Source organism: Hyla sarda, chromosome 3, assembly GCF_029499605.1.
Source record: "Hyla sarda isolate aHylSar1 chromosome 3, aHylSar1.hap1, whole genome shotgun sequence".
In the NCBI taxonomy this organism is placed as follows: domain Eukaryota; kingdom Metazoa; phylum Chordata; class Amphibia; order Anura; family Hylidae; genus Hyla; species Hyla sarda.
The window spans coordinates 38636096-38659274 of NC_079191.1; the positions used below are offsets into that span (position 1 = coordinate 38636096).

Sequence of the window (23179 nt, forward strand, 5' to 3'; positions counted from 1 at the left end):
GGGTACAAATATTGAGCAACAAGTTGATTCTACTTCCAAGAACAAAATTCTCCTACTGCTCTAGGTAGAGTTTTCTAAATGTGTCCCTCCTCACTTAATGATTGTGGGCATGGCTGTGTACGGAACAGAGTCTGTGACCTCACTGGGTCCTCTGGTGCTATAAGCGGTCACAGTTAGAATGGTCAGAGAGGGATAGGGGATAAGTGTCTGATCGCCTAGGGTCCTGTCTCCGGGAACCTCCATGATCTCCTGCCTGGGATCAGTATTCTGAATGCACAGGGTGATCTCCACTCCATTCCGGATTACTCCACATATCTTTATGTCTCCCTCCATACATCTCCGGGCGGTCCAGCGATACAGGAATGCTGTATTTCCCTCTCTCCCATAGACATCAAAAGAGGGGGCGTGTTGACCACAGTTGCTCTGAAGCCTTACACAGCCCCCCCCCCCGCCATCAGACATCTTATCCCCTAAACTGTGGATAGGGGATAAGATGTCTAGTACCAGAGTTCCCCTTCAAGCCCTTGCTCTGCCTAATGATCCAGTTGCCTGGAGGCAGGGCCGGCTCTGCCTATAGGCAAAATAGGCAGCCACCTAGAGCGCCCTCTTGATGGGGAGCACCTCTCTGCCTGCCACAAGAAAGTTAGACAACCTGCATCCGAACCACTTGCTCAGCTGGCACCTTGGAAATGAGGTTTGTAACAGTGTGTCACCCTAGTAGTAAGCTAATTACATGAGGAGGGGGCTTGTTATAGTGTGCCGCCCCAGTAGTAAATTGGGGTGTGTCAATGGACAGGCCAATGGGTGGAGTCAAGACGGCAGCAAAATTAGCTTATGCCTAAGGTGGTAAAAATCTTTGCACCAGCCCAGTGCTGCAATGGGGTGCTGGTAGACCTTCTTCCTAATGTCTCTCTCCTTATTTCTCTTGCTCTGTCTGTTTCTTCCTCCAGATTGGGCTGAGTTGCAATCACCACTATTTAGTTGCTTTCTTCTCAGGGGCCTGTATGCTTCAGGCATTTCCAGGGTTCAAGCTTAAAGGGGTACTCCGCCCCTAGACATCTTATCCCCTATCCAAAGGATAGGGGATAAGATGTCAGATCGCCGCGGTCCCGCTGCTGGGGAGCCCTGGGATCTCATTACAGCACAGAGCGAGTTCGCTCTGCACGTAATGACGGGCAGTACAGGGGCCAGAGCATCATTACGTCACGCTCCGCCCCTCGTGACATCACGGCCCGCCCCTTTCAATAAAAGTCTATGGGAGGGGGCGTGGCGGTTGTCACGCCCCCTCCCATAGACTTGCATTAAGGCGACGGGCCGTGACGTCACACTGCTCCGTCCCCCGTATCGCCCGTCATTACGCACAGAGCGAACTCGCTCTGTGCTGTAATGATAACGCGGTGCCGCAGCGGGAATCCCGGGGATCCCCAGCAGTGGGACTGCGGCGATCTAACATCTTATCCCCTATCCTTTGGATAGGGGATAAGATGCCTAGGGGCGGAATACCCCTTTAACTCTGCGGAAGCAGAGGATATTGGGCACTCCTACCCCTTTTTCACGCTTAGCTAGACATATCTAGAGTAACTTTCACCTTCTAGAGGTAGCAAGGCTGAAGCACATTACTCTATGGGCCAATGTACCTAAACAGACCCCCTTGCTTACAGCCTAAGGTGAAAAGTACATAGACACAATGAACAGTACCATCATAAAATGTGCAATAAAGTACAATTCTTCACAGGGAGCCTGAGTTATGTCATGCCACTATATGTAAAACATATTTATGAAGATGACATCCAACGCTACACATACTTTTGCAATCAATATTGTTTGATTGACGATCTTTCGGATAGAACAGTGTTTTCCAATCAGTGTGCCCCCAACTGTTGCCAAACTGCAACATCCACCATGCCCGGGCAGTCATACGCTGCTCTTGCATGGTGATAGTGGTAGTTTTGCAACAGTTGGAGGCACACTGGTTGGAAAATACTGGGACACACCGTCAATAGATGTTTGATGCGGGTGCCGACCACTGCGGCCAGATCTACACTGAAGATAAGCCATCAATCAAATGTTTCCAAATTTTTTTAAAGAAACTACAGAAAAGTCAATGCTTAAAATAATATTATAACTTTTCTGTTGAATATTTTGTGTGTGGGATTTTACATTAATTTGCAGACGCTCCAAAAATTTTCCTTATCTATGATTTCGCCTCCATAAACCTTATTTGATACAGCGGCTAAGTAATGTTTTACGATGCCACGCGGGTGCACACTGGAGCCTGCGAATCTAGACAGAATGATATTTTTATTGTGTAACTGAGTCGCAAGCTCAGGGGATTTTTAGTGAACAAAGTAACTAGGTGACCACATTGTACTAAGAGATCTACCTAAAAATATAGTTGACATTTGAGATTAATTTCAATAGAGACAACGCCTTTAGGGAACGGTTGTATCCAGCTCTGCACATATATATCCACATAATAATATAAACTGCACTTTCAAATGAATATATATATATATATATATATATATATATATATATTTTTTTTTTTTTTAAGTCTTAGATAAAAACCCAGTTGAAATGGTAGACGGGGCGTTATAAGTATGGCAGTATTGAAATTTGTCATGTCAGTTCTTCATGATATGCAAATGACTACTACTAAAGTCAAACCCCAGCAAATATTTTCACCTGGAAGTAAATATTTGTACCTGGAAGCAAATTAGCTGAGATGGATAATATTTTATGTATACAGTGCACGCATAGAGATGAGCAAGCTGTGCCCCCCAACCAGGATTTTAGTTAAACTTCGGTTGGGGGTGTGGGGGATGGGGTCTGGGGGTCGTGGCTCACTGAACTTTTGAATATTGCCAGGCCCGGCTCTTGTGAACCTGGGTTTGTCGGTGCTGATGTCAGCCCTAATTTACTCCTGGGGCGCTGTATACATTATACAGCCATCTATGTGGCTGTATAATGTATCCCTTTAAGGACGCAGTGTTTTTCAGTTTTTGCATTTTTGTTTTTTCCTCCTTACCTTTTAAAAATTGTAACCCTTTCAATTTTCCACCTAAAAATCCATATTATGGCTTATTGTTTGCATCACCAATTCTACTTTGCAGTGACATTAGTCATTTTACCCAAAAATCAACGGCGAAATGGAAAAAAAAATAATTGTGCGACAAAATCGAAGAAAAAACGGCATTTTGTAATTTTTGGGGGCTTCCGTTTCTGCGCAGTGCATATTTCGGTAAAAATTACACCTTATCATTATTCTGTAGGTCCATACGGTTAAAATGATACCCTACTTATACTGGTTTAATTTTGTCGTACTTCTGGAAAAATCATAACTACATGCAGGAAAATTGATACGTTTAATGAGGGCTAATTTTTTGCGCCGTAATCTGAAGTTTTTATCAATAGCATTTTGGTTTTGATCTGACTTTTTGATCACTTTTTATTCATTTTTTAATGGTAAAAAAAAGTGACCAAAAATACGCTATTTTGGACTTTGGAATTTTTTTTACGTGTACACCATTGACCATGCAGTTTAATTAACGATGTATTTTTATAGTTTGGAAATTTACGCACGCGGCGATACCACATATGTTTATTTTTATTTTTATTTACACAGTTTTATTTTTTTAATGGGAAAAGGGGGTGATTCAAACTTTTATTAGGGAAGGGGTTAAATTATCTTTATTAACACTTTTTTAAAACTTTTTTTTGCTATAACACTGTACACACTGATCTTTTACACAGATCACTGGCGTGTATTAACATGCCTGTGATCAGTGTTATCGGCGCTTGACTGCTCCTGCCTGGATCTCAGGCACAGAGCAGTCATTCGCCGATCGGACACCGAGGAGGCAGGTAAGGTCCCTCCCAGTGTCCTGTAAGCTGTTCGGGATGCCGGGATTTCACCGCGGCGGTCCCGAACAGCCCAACTGAGCAGCCCGGATACTTTCAATTTCACTTCAGACCCGGCGTTCAGCTTTCATCACCGCATCTGAAGGGTTAATACAGGGCATCACCGCGATCGGTGATGTCCTATATTAGCCGCGGGTCCCAGCCGTTGATGGCCGCCGGGACCGACCCAATATGACCTGGGGTAACTGCGTGACCTCGCGGCATATCGCGGGAGCCGGCGGAGGACGTAAATATACGTCCTTCATCGTTAAGGAGGTATACAGTGAAAGGAGTTCTACTTACCATCTCAACAGACCAGCGAGGAGATTGTAAGTATCACTCTCTCCACTGTATATATTATACAGCCATATACTCCCCCAAGGAATTAACTAGGAGCTCATAAACTCCTTCCTTGCTGGGCTGGCACAAGATGAAACAGTAAACAAGTGGATTTACTGGTTTACTGTGATTAAAGAGTTAATCTGTGGTGTGCAGCCCTTTCATCGCTGGTTTGCAGTGAACTTGTTCACTGCAAACCAAACACTTTCTAAAAGTTCGGCGAGCCCGGTGTCCTTACCTCATCAGTGCCTGCCTTATGTTAAAAGGAACCTGTCACCAGATTTTACCCTGCATAACTGTTGGCAACACATTATATAGGGTTAAAATTAGGTTTCTTACCAGGGCCCGATATCCTCCTGAGCATCCTCTTAATTGGTTAAAATGTAGTTTTAAAATGTACGACACTGTATTGTTATGGGCGGCAAGTTATCCCTGTGGTGTTCTGCAGTCTTGTAAAGTCACAGAGCACCAATGGCTCTACTCCCTTTCCTCAAGTTAATCTAGCATAGGCTCAGAAGGCGCTAAAATATCATAACCCAATTGGCAGAATGGAGAAGGAGGAAGGATCACATGACCTCAGGGAATCCTGTGCTGATCTCACAGCCAATCAGGAGACAATATAGGGGTGATGTCAGAGACACTATAAAAGCCTATGCACATAACTTCAGCAGCCATTTTAGAGATAGTAAGTGTTAGGTGAAGATCTCTGTGGAGGACTGTTGGGGACAAGCAGTGAAAAACACAGATAGGAAAAGGACCACACATATATATAGTAAAGCAGCAAAATATAGTAAAGCAGCAGAGAGTGTTCTGCATCTGTTCTGTCAGTGCAAAATCTGCTTTAAAGCATACCCGTCAGATCCAACAATTTTTTTTATATATCACTCAGTACCTCATCCTGACCATGTACATCTAATTTTTATGTGTCTAGCACCTTTATTTATTTTTTTATTACACTTTTTATTTAGCTCACTAGTCTGAATTACTCTCAAAGGGAGGGGGCATGGCCTCACTGTGCAGGTCTCCACCCCCTCCCTCAGTATGCTGTCTGTTTAAAAATCTGTTTAAATATTTGGCACCAGCTGATTACAAATTTTTTTCCCACTGCAGTACCCCTTTAAAGGGGTACTCCCGTGGAAAACTTTTTTTTTAATCAACTGGTGCCAGAAAGTTAAACAGATTTGTAAATCACTACTATTAAAAAATTCTAATCCTTCCAGTACTTTTAAGGGGCTGTATACTAAAGAGAAATCCAAAAAAGAAATGCATTTCTTTTGATGTCATGACCACAGTGCTCTCTGCAGACCTCTGCTGTCCATTTTTGGAACTTTTCAGAGCAGGAGAAAATCCCCATAGCAAACATATGCTGCTCTGGACAGTTCCTAAAATGGACAGCAGAGGTCAGCAGAGAGCACTGTGGTCATGACATCAGAGGAAATTAATTTATTTTTTTGATTTCTCTTTAGTATACAGCCCCTTAAAAGTACTGGAAGGATTAAGATTTCTTAATAGTAGTGATTTACAAAACTGTTTAACTTTCTGGCACCAGTTGATTTGAAAAAAAAAAAAAGGTTTCCACGGGAGTACCCCTTTAACCACTTAAGGACCTAGGGCGTATGGATACGCCTTGACGTCCTGGTACTTAAGGACCCAGGGCGTATCCATACGCCCGTGGGAATTTCGGTCCCCGCCGCGCGCCGGGCGGGGACCGGACCGGGATGCCTGCTGATATCGTTCAGCAGGCATCCCGCGCAAATGCCCAGGGGGGTCATTAGACCCCCCCATGTCGGCGATCGCGGCAGATCGTTGGTGAATTCACACTAACGATCTGCCGCGATTCGGGTCATACGGGTCACATGTGACCCGCTGACCCGAAGATACAAGGTGATCGGGGGTGTACAATACACCCCCTATCATCCACTGTATCTATGGGGAGGTGGCGATTTCGTCACCCCCCCAGGAGAGCTGCTATTGGCTGGACGATCGTCCAGCCAATAGCAGCCGGCGGGGGAGGGGTTAACTGCATCTTCTTGCAGCTCTGCCCGTTAGCTGAGTTCAGTCAGCGGGCAAAGCTGCTTGGAGGTGCCAGGGACCCCCCCCTGTGAGGATTGGAGCCCCCTCAGGACCGACGATCCCCCATAGAGCAGGGACAGAAAAACCCCCAGGGAAAGGTAGGAAAAAATAGTGTAAAACAGTAAAATAAAAGTAAAAAAAAAAAATCCCCCCCCCCTGACCCCCTAATAGGTCCCCAAGGGTCTGCCTGAGATTTTTTAGCTTGACCTGGGCCCTATTAGGGGTTCAGGGCGCTGCATTTGGCCCCCCTTTTTTTTTGGCCGCAGCTGTTTATTTTTGTTCATATAACGGTGTGTGATTTCTAATCACACACCGTTATATATATAGTATACACCAAGCACACACACTACATACATCCCCGCCACCCCCCACACACACCCCCTCCCACCCCTCTCCCCCACCACCGCCCCCCGCCACCGTAGAAAAAGGCGATGGCTCGCCGGGCATTTTCGGTAGCGGAGGCATACGCTTTTCTTGCCTCCGACTCCGAATCTGTCAGTGAGGACGATGAAGATCCAACATTCCTGTGTTCTTCATCGTCCTCCTCATCATCTAGTACTGATGATGAGCCCCCTGCACGGCGGCGGAGACGCCGCCAGGCGAGGCCACTCACCCCCCATGAAAGTGCCCCAGTGGCTGGCACTAGTGCGAGTGGTGATGCCGCTCGTACTAGGAGTCCGACCCCCCAGGCAATTTTACCGGAGCTCCCTTCCGGTGAACCTGTCTGGAGACCCCCAGAGGGTTATCAGCCACGGATTCCGGAGTTTGTTGGCGACTCCGGAATCCGGATTGACACGGCTGGATTCACTGAATTTGACTTTTTCAGTTATTTTTTCAGTGAGAGCCTGGTCAATCACATGGTGGAGCAGACGAATCTGTACGCCAGGCAGTTCATCGCCCACCACCCTGATTCTTTTTTGGCCAGGTCCAATGAATGGTACGCTGTCAGTGCAGCAGAAATGAGGACATTTTGAGGCCTCTTGCTGCACATGGGCCTGATCAAAAAGCCAAGTGTCAGGCAGTACTGGAGCGGGGACGTCCTATACCAGACCCCGCTGTACAGTATGGCCATGGCACGGAAGCGGTTCGAGGCCATTCGGAAATGCCTGCATTATGCAGATAATGCGGCATGTCCACCCCGAAGTGATCCCACCTATGACCGGCTTTACAAAGTGAGGCCGGTCATCGATCACTTTGGGGCCAAATTTTTGGAGGCCTATGTACCGCTTAGGGAGCTCTCTGTAGATGAGTCTCTCATCAGTTTTAAGGGGAGACTCATCTTCCGCCAGTATATTCCCTCGAAGCGGGCGCGATATGGCGTGAAGCTATATAAACTTTGTGAGAGTACCTCCGGGTACACTCTCAAGTTTAGGGTGTATGAGGGACGAGATTCCCGTATTGAACCCCCAGATTGTTCCCCCACTCTGGGTGTTAGCGGGAAAATCGTTTGGGACCTTATGTACCCATTGCTGGATAAGGGTTACCACGTGTACGTGGACAACTTTTATACCAGCATCCCTCTCTTCACATCCCTTGCCGCCAGATCGACGTCCGCTTGTGGGACCGTGCGGAAGAATCAGAGAGGCCTCCCTCTAAATTTTGTTCAGACACCTATGCCCAAGGGTGAGTCCCGTGCCCTTACCCATGAAAACCTGTTGCTGGTCAAGTATAAGGATAAGAGGGATGTCCTTATGCTGACCACTATTCATGGTAACGGCAGCTCACCTGTCCCTGTGCGAGGTACCACAACAACGGTCCTCAAGCCCGATTGTATTCTGGACTAGAATCGGTATATGGGGGGAGTTGATCTTTCTGATCAAATCCTGAAGCCATATAACGCCATGCGGAAAAAACGTGTATGGTACAAGAAAGTTGCGGTCTACTTGGTACAGGTTGCCATGTACAACTCTTTTGTACTGTACCAGAACGCTGGCAACACAGGGACATACCTTCAGTTCCAAGAAGAAGTCCTAAAGGTCCTGATCTTTGCTGACCGGGAAAGAGCAGGCCGGAGTTCAGAAGGAACTGGAGTAATAGGTGCCAGGATCGTCCCAGGCCAACACTTTCCAGGTGAGGTCCCCCACACTGGAAAGAAGGGACAATCCCAGAAAAAATGCAGAGTGTGTAACAGGAGGGGGATACGGAAGGACACCACCTATCAATGTGACACTTGCCCTGATCATCCGGGCCTCTGCATTAAAAACTGCTTCAGGGAGTATCACACTTCCATGCAGTACTAAATTTTCCCTTTTCATTTTAATTTTCCATAATTTGACCCCAATGTACCAAGTCCAGAGTACATTCCAAGTTTTAACCCCATAAAACCACTAAATTGCCCAAAAAACTCTCATAAAAAAAAAAAAAAAACTGATAAGACCTCTGGGGGTATTTTTTTCTCTGGGTCATGGGTCACTGAGTCACTATCATCGGGGACTTTTTATGTTGCCTCAAATGTGCAGTGCTCTCTATCTCCACCTGAGCGGGGTGCGCATTTGAGGCAACAGGTTAGGGACGGCCATACACATCACATTCCCAGAATGATGATTCAGAGCATAGGGTTTGGGGTGGGCATATTTTTTAGTTTTGGCTATGCTCTGGGTCATCATTCTGGGAACATAACCTGTTTTATCCTTTTATGTCCCACTGTACCCCTTGTTAGTTATTAGCGTACCCCATATAATGCCCCTTGAGGGGGGGTCCCACTGTTCTGGCTCCATAGGCAGAAGCTCAAGGCCCCTGACTGCCCTCCTGTTCCTCCGTGACCAGTGTGCACCCGGAGATCTGTTTTACGCCCAGATATGAGGTATGTCCTTTTTCCAAAGAAATGTATTTACATTTTTTGCTTTTCTGGCAGTAAATGCGACATGCCCCCCCCCCCCCCCCCCCCCATTTCAGCAAAATTAGCAAATGTGACTCTTTCTCTTCTGAGCATTGTAGCGCTCCTGCAGTGCATTTGACATCCACTTATGGGGTACCTCCATACTCAGAAGAGATGGGGTTACAAATTTTGGGGGGTATTTTATGCTATTAACCCTTGCAAAAATGTGAAATTTGGGGGGAAACACACATTTTTGTGAAAAAAATATATTTTTTTTTTACATATGCAAAAGTCGTGAAACCCCTGTGAGGTATTAAGGCTCACTTTATTCCTTGTTACGTTCCTCAAGGGGTCTAGTTTCCAAAATGGTATGCCATGTGTTTTTTTTTTTGCTGTTCTCGCACCATAGGGGCTTCCTAAATGCAACATGCCCCCCGAGCAAAATTTGCTCTCAAAAAGCCAAATATGACTCCTTCTCTTCTGAGCATTGTAGTTCACCCGAAGTGCACTTCAGGTCAACTTATGGGGTACCTCCATACTCAGAAGAGATGGAGTTACAAATTTGGGGGGGTATTTTCTGCTATTAACCCTTGCAAAAATGTGAAATTTGGGGGGAAACACACATTTTAGTGAAAAAAATATATATTTTTTTTACATATGCAAAAGTCGTGAAACCCCTGTGGGGTATTAAGGCTCACTTTATTCCTTGTTACGTTCCTCAAGGGGTCTAGTTTCCAAAATGGTATGCCATGTGTTTTTTTTTTGCTGTTCTGGCACCATAGGGGCTTCCTAAATGCAACATGCCCCCCGAGCAAAATTTGCTCTCAAAAAGCCAAATATGACTCCTTCTCTTCTGAGCATTGTAGTTCGCCCGAAGTGCACTTCATGTCAACTTATGGGGTACCTCCATACTCAGAAGAGATGGGGTTACAAATTTGGGGGGGTATTTTCTGCTATTAACCCTTGCAAAAATGTGAAATTTGGGGGGAAACACACATTTTAGTGAAAAAAATATATATTTTTTTACATATGCAAAAGTCGTGAAACCCCTGTGGGGTAATAAGGCTCACTTTATTCCTTGTCACGTTCCTCAAGGGGTCTAGTTTCCAAAATGGTATGCCATGTGTTTTTTTTTGCTGTTCTGGCACCATAGGGGCTTCCTAAATGCAACATGCCCCCCGAGCAAAATTTGCTCTCAAAAAGCCAAATATGACTCCTTCTCTTCTGAGCATTGTAGTTCGCCCGAAGTGCACTTCAGGTCAACTTATGGGGTACCTCCATACTCAGAAGAGATGGGGTTACAAATTTTGGGGGGTATTTTCTGCTATTAACCCTTGCAAAAATGTGAAATTTGGGGGGAAACACACATTTTAGTGAAAAAAATATATATTTTTTTTACATATGCAAAAGTCGTGAAACCCCTGTGGGGTATTAAGGCTCACTTTATTCCTTGTTACGTTCCTCAAGGGGTCTAGTTTCCAAAATGGTATGCCATGTGTTTTTTTTTGCTGTTCTGGCACCATAGGGGCTTCCTAAATACAACATGCCCCCCGAGCAAAATTTGCTCTCAAAAAGCCAAATATGACTCCTTCTCTTCTGAGCATTGTAGTTCGCCCAAAGTGCACTTCAGGTCAACTTATGGGGTACCTCCATACTCATAAGAGATGGGGTTACAAATTTTGGGGGGTATTTTCTGCTATTAACCCTTGCAAAAATGGGAAATTTGGGGGGAAACACACATTTTTGTGAAAAACATATATATTTTTTTTACATATGCAAAAGTCGTGAAACCCCTGTGGGGTATTAAGGCTCACTTTATTCCTTGTTACGTTCCTCAAGGGGTCTAGTTTCCAAAATGGTATGCCATGTGTTTTTTTTTTGCTGTTCTGGCACCATAGGGGCTTCCTAAATGTGACATGCCCCCCAAAAACCATTTCAGAAAAACTCACTCATCAAAATGCCACTGTCGCTCCTTCCCTTATGAGCCCTCTACTGCGCCTGCCGAACACTTGACATACACATATGAGGTATGTCCTTACTCGAGAGAAATTGGGTTACACATTTTAAGAAAATTTCTCTCTTTTTACCCCTTGTAAAAATGCAAAAACTGGGTTTACAAGAACATGCGAGTGTAAAAAATGAAGATTTTGAATTTTCTCCTTCAACTTGCGGCTATTCCTGTGAAACACCAAAAGGGTTAACAAACCTTTTGAATGTCATTTTGACTACTTTGACGGGTGCAGTTTTTATAATGGTGTCATTTATGGGGTATTTCTAATAAGAAGGCCCCTCAAATCCACTTCTAAACAGAACTGGTCCCTGAAAAAATCAAATTTTGAAAATTTTGTGAAAAATTGGAAAATTGCTGCTGAACTTTGAAGCCCTCTGATGTCTTTCAAAAGTAAAAACTTGTCAACTTTATGATGCAAACATAAAGTAGACATATTTTATATGTGAATCAATATATAATTTATTTGGAATATAGATTTTCCTTATAAGCAGAGAGCTTCAAAGTTAAAAAAATGCTAAATTTTAAATTTTTTCATCATATTTTGGAATTTTTCACCAAGAAATGATACAAGTATCGACAAACTTTTACTGCTAACATAAAGTAGAATATGTCACGAAAAAACAATCTCGGAATCAGAATAAAAGGTAAAAGCATCCCAGAGTTATTAATGCTTGAAGTGACAGTGGTCAGATGTTAAAAAAATGGCCGGGTCCTTAAGGTATATTTGGGCTGGGTCCTTAAGGGGTTAATGGAGAGAGGAGCATTTCTGGAGATTAAAGTAAAAGGTAGTCTTTATTCCCATATTTGTAATTTATTATTTTAATTTTTAATATATTTTTTGCAGGAGCTGGAATTTCAGGATCTCACTGGTGTGTTACATTGCATTCACTCATTCATTGCTGCCAAGGTTGCATCTATGGACCCCACATTTATAAACAGCCAAAGTATTACGAGGAAATACATTTACAACACGTGAAGACCAAGGACGGAGACACATCGTTTTCCTAAGGGATGAAGATTTCATGCACAAATAATTTGGAATCAAAAACTTTTTTTGGAATAAAACCTATTCCTCTTGTCTGTCTCTATCCACCCAAGTGTATACACCTTCAGTTTATTCTGCATTTCAATGTATATCATAAAATTATCTAAAGCACATTTTCCTATTTCTATTATGGAAAAGGATAATGAAAAAAAGCACTTTAAGAAAAATATTCCAGGTTGTCTTAGGAGCTGTATATATATACCTAGGAGCAGGGCTGTGGCTGGAGGGTTTTGTTGTATATAGGCCGGTAGCATGCATATATTTCATTTTAGAATTTTCGTTACTTAGGACTTTAAAATCTACAATCTGCTGTAAGCAGCTTTAATGTAATATTCTGTTAATAAATTTTATGGTCTGACCAAATGTATTTATGATGGAATCATACAGATAATCCAAGTATTTATGTATTTTGATAATATTACATACTGTATATTTCATCAGTGTGTTATAAACTCATGGACAATGCAAATTCTTATAAATATTTAATTGAAAGAAAAAAAACTATTTTGTCTGTGTTTTTTTTATGCTAATAGCAGAAAGGAAAAGAAGAAAGGATCACATGACCCAGGGAATCCCAGAATGCCTTTCAATCAACTCTTATAGCCAATAAGGAGGCGGTTTAGAGTTGATGTCAGAGCCACTATAAAAGCTTATGTACATACCTTCAGCAGCCATTGTAGAGATAGCAGGTGTTAGGTGAAGATCTCTGTGAGGGACACTAAGCAATGACCAACACAGATAGAAGGAGGAGCCACATATATAATAATTGTAGTAAAGTAGCAGAGATAATTTTGCATCTGTTCTATCAGTGGAAAATCTGGTTTCAATGGAAGTTAAATGTCAAATGTTTTTTTTGGTTTTACGCTAATTGTTAGGATGTCAATCCTGTGGTTTACCCCAAAAAAGAGGAATCATTTTTCCAAGGGATAATTTTTGGTCCATTTCGAAAAAGCCATTGCTTCTTCTTATACCTCTGTGTGCATATAAACACTGGCCTGAATTTGCCTCCAAAAAGGAATAATTTGTCAACATTCTTTTTAAAAAGCATAAAAAATCCTCTAGTGCAGTGTTTTTATTTAACCTGTTAGTTAGCACCAGGTATCATCCATTTACCCATAGCAATACATGTTGTCATTATTAAGCTCAGAAGTCCATGGATACCTTCCTAACAGTGTTACACAAGGTTTTTAGGACTCTTAAATAGTGATGTCGCGAACATAACATTTTCGGTTCGCGAACGGCGAACGCGAACTTCCGCAAATGTTCGTGAACCGGGAGAACCGCCATTGACTTCAATGGGCAGGCGAATTTTAAAACCCACATGGAGTCTTTCTGGCAACAATAGTGATTTAAAAGTTGTTTCAAGGGGACTAATACCTGGACTGTGGTGTGCTGGAGGGGGATCCATGGCAAAACTCCCATGGAAAATTACATAGTTGATGCAGAGTCTGGTTTTAATCCATAAAGGGCATAAATCACCTATTATTCCTAAATTCTTTGTAATAATGTGCTTTAGCCCCCTTTAGGCAGCACATAGAGCCCCCCTTTAGGCATCACATAGTTAGATCCACCCTTTAGGCAGCACATAGTTAAAGTCCCCTTTTAGGCAGCACATAGGTGAAGCCTCCCTTTCGGCAGCACATAGAGCCCCCTTTAGGCAGCACATAGTTAGATCCCCCCTTTAGGCATCACATAGTTAGATCCCCCCTTTAGGCAGCACATAGATTCCCCCATGTTAGGCAGTACATAGTTAGAGCCCCCCTTTAGGCAGCACATAGATTCCCCCATATTAGGCAGCACATAGTTAGAGCCTCCCTTTAGGCAGCACATAGATTCCCCCATATTAGGCAGCACATAGTTAGAGCCTCCCTTTAGGCAGCACATAGAGCCCCCTTTAGGCAGCACATATTTAGATCCCCCCTTGAGGCAGCACATAGATTCCCCCATATTAGGCAGCACATAGTTAGAGCCCCCCTTTAGGCAGCACTGGTTTCATTTCACAGCCAAAAAAAGGTATTTTTATTTTTATTTGAACAACTGTCACACCAAATGTGATTTGCACTAGTGTGACAATGAGCAAAAAAGGTTGCCAGCGGAGTTCCCATTTTAAGCAGAGGTCCCCAACCAGGGTGCCTCCAGCAGTTGCAAGACACACGGACTGACCTTATAGCCCTTTTAATGCTGTAATTAGTTGCTTGAAGGAACTTAAGTTTTACACTGGAGTACCCCTTTTAACCAGTGGTTCCCTCCCAACCAGGGTGCCTCCAGCTGTTGCAAGACACACGGACTGATATTTGAGCCCTAAAAAGGGCTTTTTTGGGTGCTGTCCTTAAAGCAGATGTTACACTAGTGCTTTAGGAGTAAAGTGGACCTTGAATACACCACCTAGCAGCAACCTAGCTAACGCTTTCCCTATTACAGCAGAAGCAGCTTCTCTGACCCTCCACTTTCTAAGCCTGCAGCATGCCGAATGAGGGTAAAATGGCGTCCGTGCAAGAGGTAGGAGGGTCTGGAAGGGAGGGACTTCTGCTGATTGGCTGTAATGTGTCTGCTGACTGACTCACAGGGTCAAAGTTTACCGCAATGTTAAAGTATAAGGGGTGAATCAAACTTCACATATGTTTGCCCGGCAATGCGAACGCGAACATGCTAAGTTTGCCGGGAACTGTTTCCCGGTGAACAATTCGCGACATCTCTACTCTTAAACAGTGTTTTACACAGGTCTTTTTTGCTATTGGTGAAGTATAGGTTTGTACAGAACTAGTTTGTTAAAAGCCAGAATTTTTGGTCAGAGTTCGGCAAAAGAGCAAAACCAATCTTTTGAAAAGTTTGCTCATCTCTAGTAGTAATCACAGGTTCAGCAGGAGGCATAAGGAGGAGAATACTGCATTTACAGGTAAAGTGTTTTCACATATGGTATCCCCCACTCTATTAGCCAAAACATTGAGAATATGTAAGAGGACGGCTTACACTCCATCCAGGCCACGAAGGACTTCTGTTATAAAATGTGAATCTGGATTATCAGTTGATTTTCAGAAACCAGATCTGCAGTGGTCATTTGATTGTTTTGGTAAGAGAGTCCCTTTAACCCTCATGGTGCTGGCTTTTTTTCCCCTCCCTGTTTTCCAAGAGTCATAACTATAAGGTCAACAATCACTGTCTTTATGGCCAGAAGTGGCAAGAAAGAAGCCTCTCCTCAGTAAAAGACACATGAAAGGCACCTAAAGTTCACAATATAGCATTCAAAGGACTCCCTGACGGTGAGAAACAAGAATATCAGGTCTGATGAAACCAAAATCAAACTTTTTGGAGTCAATTCTAAGCATGTCTAGATGAAACCAGACATTGCACATCACCTGCCAAATATAATTCCTACAGTGAGGTATGATTGGGGCAGCATCATGATGGGGGTGTAGCAGATTGGACAGGGTGAGGGAGACTTGTCAGGGTTGATGGAAAGCTGAATAGAGCAAAGTACAGGAACTCAGACTGGGCCAAAGGTTAACCTTGTGGCCTCATCCCCCAGTAGACTAGAGGCTGTAATTGCTGACAAAGGGGCATCAACTTTACCCCTGAGTAAAGGGTATGAATGCTTATGTCACTGCAAAATTTTAACTTTTCCTTTAGTTTTCTAACATTTTGTTTTCACTTTCCATATGAAGTACTGAGTGCAGAATGATGGACGGGAAACTTAAATGGGCACTGCAAGATATAGACACTGTTTATAAGTTGTACATCTTGGCAAAACATTAATCTTTCTAATGAACTTCATAAAAAATATCTTCTTTTAATAGAAATCATGGCTTATAAAATCATGGCTTTGTCCAAGCTAAAGAACAGGCACGGACAAAGTCCAGTAAGTGAGGGTGAGCTAGTACTCCTCTGTGCTCTCCTGTCTGACAGTATTCCTCTATGCTCTCTCCTGCTTGATAGTACTTCTCTGTGCTCTCCTGTCTGATCGGACTCCTCTATGCTCTCTCCTGCTTGATAGTACTTCTCTGTGCTCTCTCCTGTCTGATAGGACTCCTCTGTGCTCTCTTCTGTCTGATAGGACTCCTCTGTGCTCTCTCCTGTCTGATAGTACTCCTCTGTGCTCTCTCCTGTCTGATAGTACTCCTCTGTGCTCTCTCTCCTGTCTGATAGTACTCCTCTGTGCTCTCTCCTGTCTGATAGTACTCCTCTGTGCTCTCTCTCCTGTCTGATAGGACTCCTCTGTGCTCTCTCCTGTCTGATAGTACTCCTCTGTGCTCTCCTGTCTGACAGTACTCCTCTATGCTTACTCCTGCTTGATAGTACTTCTCTGTGCTCTCTCTCCTGTCTGATAGTACTCATCTGTGCTCTCTCCTGTCTGATAGGACTCCTCTGTGCTCTCTCCTGCCTGATAGCACTCCTCTGTGCTCTCTCTCCTGTCTGATAGGACTCCTCTGTGCTCTCTCCTGTCTGATAGTACTCCTCTGTGCTCTCTCTCCTGTCTGATAGTACTCCTCTGTGCTCTCTCCTGTCTGATAGTACTCCTCTGTGCTCTCTCTCCTGTCTGATAGGACTCCTCTGTGCTCTCTCCTGTCTGATAGGACTCCTCTGTGCTCTCCTGTCTGACAGTACTCCTCTATGCTCTCTCCTGCTTGATAGTACTTCTCTGTGCTCTCTCTCCTGTCTGATAGTACTCCTCTGTGCTCTCTCCTGTCTGATAGGACTCCTCTGTGCTCTCTCCTGTCTGATAGGACTCCTCTGTGCTCTCTCCTGTCTGATAGCACTCCTCTGTGCTCTCTCTCCTGTCTGATAGGACTCCTCTGTGCTCTCTCCTGTCTGATAGTACTCCTCTGTGCTCTCTCCTGTCTGACAGCACTCCTCTGTGCTCTCTCCTGCTTGATAGTACACCTCTGTGCTCTCTCCTGTCTGATAGGACTCCTCTGTGCTCTCTCCTGTTTGATAGCACCAGGGCCGGCTCTTGCCATAGACTAAGTAGGCGACTGCCTAGAGCGCCCTCTTAATGAGGGCGCCACCTATGGCCTTAATTATAATAGTGATGGCCCTACAAGCGATGACATACAAAGTTATTACCGTGCTGTGCCCCACACCAGTCCCCGCAGTATGCTCTAGCCACACTAGCAGGTACTTACAAGAGTGACTGTGAGTCTGTCAGCGTATGCCGGGACTTGGGACGCTCCATTCTCCATGTCTCACAGTTACATCTGCCCTTTGCTGTTTTCTTCTTCTTACTAAATGTTGCCTTCTCTGCAGGAGAGTAGGAGACACTCAGTAGGAGAAGATCGTCCAGCACAGATCAGATGTAACTAAATACAAGTCTGATCCCTCATAGATACAGACCAGCGCAGGGAGCGCTTCACAGGCTCAAGACAGGGACCTCTGGGCAGTGTCATAGATGTCAGCAGGCACACTGAGCCAATGAGGAGCAGGCTCATCATATGACATGTGTCAGCTGATTTCTATTGACTCATCCCAGCAGCCCCGCGCCTGCAGTACCCCATATCATGCTGGATCCCAGGGAGTGAAGAAAGGAAAGGCTGCCCTGCTCCCTCAGCACTGCAGTGAGCCCCCAGCAGAGACCCGAACTGCCCTCCAGCAGAGACCTGTACTCCCCCCCCAGCTCTGTACTCCCCCCAGCTCTGTACTCCCCTCCAGCTCTTTACTCCCCCCCAGCTCTGTACTCTCCCCCCCAGCTCTGTACTCTCCCCCCATCGCTCTGTACTCGCCCCCCACCGCTCTTTACTCTCCCCCCAGCTCTGTACTCCCCCCCACCGCTCTGTACTCTCCCCCCTAGCTCTGTACTCTCCCCCCATCGCTCTATACTCGCCCCCCACCGCTCTGTACTCTCCCCCCCAGCACTGTACTCTCCCCCCATCGCTCTGTACTCGCCCCCCACCGCTCTGTACTCTCCCCCCCAGCACTGTACTCTCTCCCCCCCCAGCTCTATTCTCTCTTCCCCCAGCTCTATTCTCCCTCCTCCCCAGCTCTTAACCCCACCCCATTGAAATGAATGGGGAATGTCATGGATCTGCCAGGAATAGCAGCAGGCAGTTTTGAAATTCTTCATTTGGTTTCTGCTGCACGAATTGTGGTGTGCATGTACCTTTACATCCGGTATTATACTGTAATATATGAGGAGGGGGTTGTTACAGTGTGTCACCCCAGTAGTAAGGTGGGGCGTGTCAAAGGGCGGAGCTAATAGGTGGAGTCAAGGGGGCGGCAAAATTAGCTTTTGCCTAGGGTGGCAAAAATCCTTGCACCAGCCCTGGATAGCACTCCTCTGTGCTCTCTCCTGTCTGATAGGACTCCTCTGTACTCTCTCCCGTCTGATAGGACTCCTCTGTGCTCTCTCCTGTCTGATAGGACTCCTCTGTGTTCTTTCCTGTCTGATAGTACTCCTCTGTGCTCTGTCCTGTCTGATAGGACTCCTCTGTGTTCTTTCCTGTCTGATAGTACTCCTCTGTGCTCTCTCCTGTCTGATAGCACTCCTCTGTGCTCTCTCCTGTCTGATAGGACTCCTCTGTGCTCTTTCCTGTCTGATAGTACTCCTCTGTGCTCTCTCCTGTCTGGTCATTTTCCTCTGTGCTCTCTCCTGTCTGATAGCACTCCTCTGTGCTCTTTCCTGTCTGATAGGACTTCTCTGAGCTCTATCCTGTCTGATAGTACTCCTCTGTGTTCTCTCCTGTCTGATAGTACTCCTCTGTGCTCTCACCTCTCTGATAGTACCCTTCTGTGCTCTCTCCTGTCAGATAGTTCTCCTCTCTCTTCTGTTTGATAGCACTCCTTTGTGCTCTCTCCTATCTGATAGTACTGTGGTATGCCTCGCTCTTTCCTCACCTGTGTGCCTCCAGCTGTTGCAAAACTACAACTCCCAGCATGCATGGTCTGTCAGTGCATGCTGGGAGTTATAGTTTTGCAACAGCTGGAAGCACACAGGTTGGGAAACACTGAGTTAGGAAACAGTCAATGTTTTCCAACCAGTGTGCCTCCAGTTGTTGCAAAACTTCAACTCCATGCATGCCCAGACTGCCCAGGCGTGCTGGGAGTTGTAGTTTGGCAACATCTAAAGGGCCAGATGTTACAGAACTACAACTCCCAACATGTCTGGACTGTCTGGGCATGCTGAGAGTTGTAATATTGCAGCATCTGGAAGAGCACAGATTGGAGACCACTGCACAGGGGTCTCCAAACTGTGGCCCTCCAGATGTTGCAAAACAAAGGCTGTCTGAGCATGCTGGGAGTTGTAGTATTGAAACTCCTAAAAGCAGCAGTGAAGATCATTTACAGTGATCTTCACTGCTGCCTCTGATACCGACACCGCCGCTGCCTCTTCCACTTGCCTGCCGCTGGTCCCCGGTCCCTGCTGCCTGCGCCCGTCCTCAGGTATGTGTCACCCCCCCCCCCGCCACATTGGCCCCCGCAGCTCTCGGGTCATCTTTCTCCGCTCTGCCAGGACTTCTAGGGGCGGGCAGAACGGGGGATCTGAACTTTCACCCCCAGTCAGCTGAGACACTGTGATCGCTAACCAGGACCATTCACAGATGGTCCTGAGGTGGCTTGCAGACGTTGTCTACCACCGGTAACAGCGGGACTGCTGCCTGTTAACCCGTGCATCGCCAGGTTCACTGAATGACTTATATAAACAGCAGGATGCGTGAACTACCTGCATAACTAGATGACCTATCTATTACTTTTCATTATAAGATTGTGCTGGGTCGTATTTTATATGCAGCAAGGAAATTGCTGGCTCAATACTGGAAGTCCACATCTCCTCCAACTCTGTTTCAACTCATTTTTAAAATAAAATGTTCTCTACTGTAAGTTTGGAAAGGGAAATATATATATATATATATATATATATATATATATATATATATATATATCTCAAAATAAATAAGATGTCTACTTATAAAAACATCTGGGAACATTGCATTGAAAAATATGATTGTTGACATTTTTTTTTCTTCTTCTTCCCCTGAAGCACTGGGGGTGGGCAGGTTAAAAGGGGTAAAAATGTAAATCTATGTTGTATTGATATGCTCATTGACAGTATATTGGTGTGTATTTTTTTTTGTTTGTTCTTGAGCTTTGTATGTATGTAACATTGCTTATTAAAAACCAAACAAAAAATATGCTCTCCTCCTTTACCGTGTTGATTCCCTTTATGTATATAAAAGTTTCTATCATATCCCCTCTGTCTCTTCTTTCTTCTATACATGTTAAGGTCCATTAACCTTTCCTGGTAAGTTTTATCCTGCAATCCATGTACTAGTTTAGTATATTCTCTGAACTCTCTCTAGAGTATCTATATCCTTCTGGAGATACAGCCTCCAGTACTGCGCACAATACTCCAAGTGAGGTCTCACCAGTGTTCTGTACAGCGGCATGATCACTTCTCTCTTTCTACTGCTTATACCTCTGCCTATACATCCAAGCATTCTGCTAGCGTTTGCAGCTGCTCTATTACATTATCTTCCTACCTATAAGTCTTCTGAAATAATTACTCCTAAATCCCTCTCCTCAGATACTGAGGTCAGGACTGTGTCAAATATTCTATATTCTGCCCGAGGGTTTTTACGCCCCAGGTGCATTATCTTGCACTTGTCCACATTACCGTACATTTCAGTTGGCAGAGTTCTGCCCATTCTTCTAGTTTTCTTAAATCCATTTCCTTTTGGCGGATCCCTCCAGGAACATCAACCCTGCTACATATCTTTGTGTCATCAGCAAAAAGACCAATACCTTACCATCGAGACCTTTTATGGTAAACAATATTGATATTGATATGAAACAATTTTGGTCCCAGTACAGATCCCTGAGGTCCCCACTGGGAACAAGACCTTGCTCTGAATAAACTCCATTGACTACAACCCTCTGTTGTCTGTCACTCATCCACTGTCTAATCCATTCAACAATATGGGAGTCCAAGCTCAATGACTGTAGTTTATTGATAAGTCTTCTATGTGGGGCAGTGTCAAAAGCCTTACTAAAATCTAGATGTGCGATGTCTACTGCTCCTCCACCATCTATTATTTTAGTCACCCAGTCAAAAAAATCAATAAGATTTGTTTACATGATCTCCTTGAAGTAAACCCATGTTGTTTTTCATCTTGCAATTCATGGGATTTTAGATGTTCCAAAATCCTATCATTTAGTAGGGTTTTCATTAATTTCTCCACAATTGATGTCAGACTTACTGGCCTATAGTTGCTTGATTCCTCCCTACTACCTTTCTTGTGAATGTGCACAACATTTGCTAATTTCCAATCTTCTGGGACGACTCCTGTTACCAGTGATTGGTTAAATAAATCTGCTAACGGTTTTACTAGTTCACCGCTAAGCTCTTTTAATAATTTTGGGTGTATCTTATAAGGCCCCTGTGACTTATTTGTCTTAACTTTAGACAGCAAACGTAGAACCTCTTTCTCTGTAAAGACACATGCATCAAACGATTTATTGCTCTGGGTTTTTTAATAATTACTAAATGCTAGCTTTTCATTTTTTTATGATTTTTGCCACTTCTGCTGAGTATCACAGTGGTCTCTTCCTTTGTCTTATAAAATCATGGCTTTGTCCAAGCTGAAGCACAGGCATAGACAATGTCTGATAGTACAGTGGGGATCAAAAGTTTGGGCACTCCAGGTAAAAAATTATATTAATAAGCATAAAGAATCCAAGGAAAGATGTAAAAATGTCCAAAAGGCATCAGATTAGACATTCTTATAATATGTCAACAAAAGTTAGATTTTATTTCCATCATTTAAATTTTCAAAATAACAAGAAACAAAAAAATGGCATCTGCAAAAGTTTGGGCACCCTGCAGAGTTAATATCTTGTACTGCCCCCTTTGGCAAGTATCACAGCTTGTAAACGCTTTTTGTCCCCAGCCAAGAGTCTTTCAATTCTTGTTTGAGGTGTCTTTGCCCGTTCTTCCTTACAAAAGTCTTCCAGTTATTTGAGATTTCTGGGCTGTCTGTCACGCACTGCTCTTTTAAGGTCTATCCAAAGATTTTCAATTATTTTGATGTCAGGAGATTGTGAAGGCCGTGGCAAAACCTTCAGTTTACGCCTCTTGATGTAATCCCCCATTGATTTCGAGGTGTGTTTAGGATCATTATCCATTTGTAGAAGTCATCCTCTCTTTAACTTCTGCTTTTTCACAGATGGCATCAAGTTAGCATCCAAAATTTGCTGAAACTTTATTGAATCCATTTTTCCTTCTACTCGTGAGATGTTCCCTGTGCCACTGGCTGCAATACATTCTAAAAGCATGATTGATCCACCCCATGCTTAACAGTTGGACAGAGGTTCTTTTCATTAAATTCTGTTCCCCTTCTTCTCCAAATGTACCTTTGCTCATTCTGGCCAAAAAGTTCAATTTTCACCTCATGGGTCCGCAGAACTTGTTTCCAAAATGCATCAGGCTTGTCTATATGTTCATTTACAAAGTTCAAATGCTGATTTTTGTGCTGAGGATGTAGAAGAGGTTTTCTTCTGTTGACTCTTCCATGAAGACCATATTTGTAAAAGTATCTCTTTATAGTGGAATAGTGTACCCCACAACTCCAGTGTCTGCCAGATCTTTCTGGAGGGATTGTGCAGTCAAACGTGGGTTTTGAATAGTTTTTCTCACAATCCTGCGAGCTGTTCTGTCTGATATTTTTCTTGGTCTTCCAGACCTTGCTTTAACTTCCACTGTTCCTGATGACTGCCATTTCTTAATTACATTCCGAACAGAGGATATTGACATCTGCCAATGTTTTGCTATCTTCTTATAGCCTTCTCCAGCTTTGTGAGCGTCAACTATTTTCAGTTTCAGATATCTAGACAACTGCTTAGAAGAACCCATGGTGCTGATTGTTGGGGCGAGGTCAGATGAGTCTGGGCATTTAAAACGTTTGAGATTGACATCACCTGGTCTTCCCGGATGATGATTGAGAACAATCCATGACACTGGCAGGTCTCAGCTTTGCAAAGGGGGCAGTGCATGCTATAAATTCTGTAG

General features: G+C 44.2%; 1 protein-coding gene across 1 annotated transcript in view; it reads left to right on the plus strand.

Annotated features, from left to right (window-relative positions):
- SNTG2 (syntrophin gamma 2) overlaps positions 1–12677 on the plus strand; it is a 528788-nt gene extending 516111 nt beyond the window's left edge. Inside the window, exon 17 of the mRNA XM_056564074.1 lies at positions 11986–12677. Within this exon, the coding sequence (XP_056420049.1) occupies positions 11986–12117 (132 nt within the window). The 3' untranslated portion in view covers positions 12118–12677. The remainder of the gene's footprint in view (positions 1–11985) is intronic.
- Positions 12678–23179: the final 10502 nt, after the last annotated feature.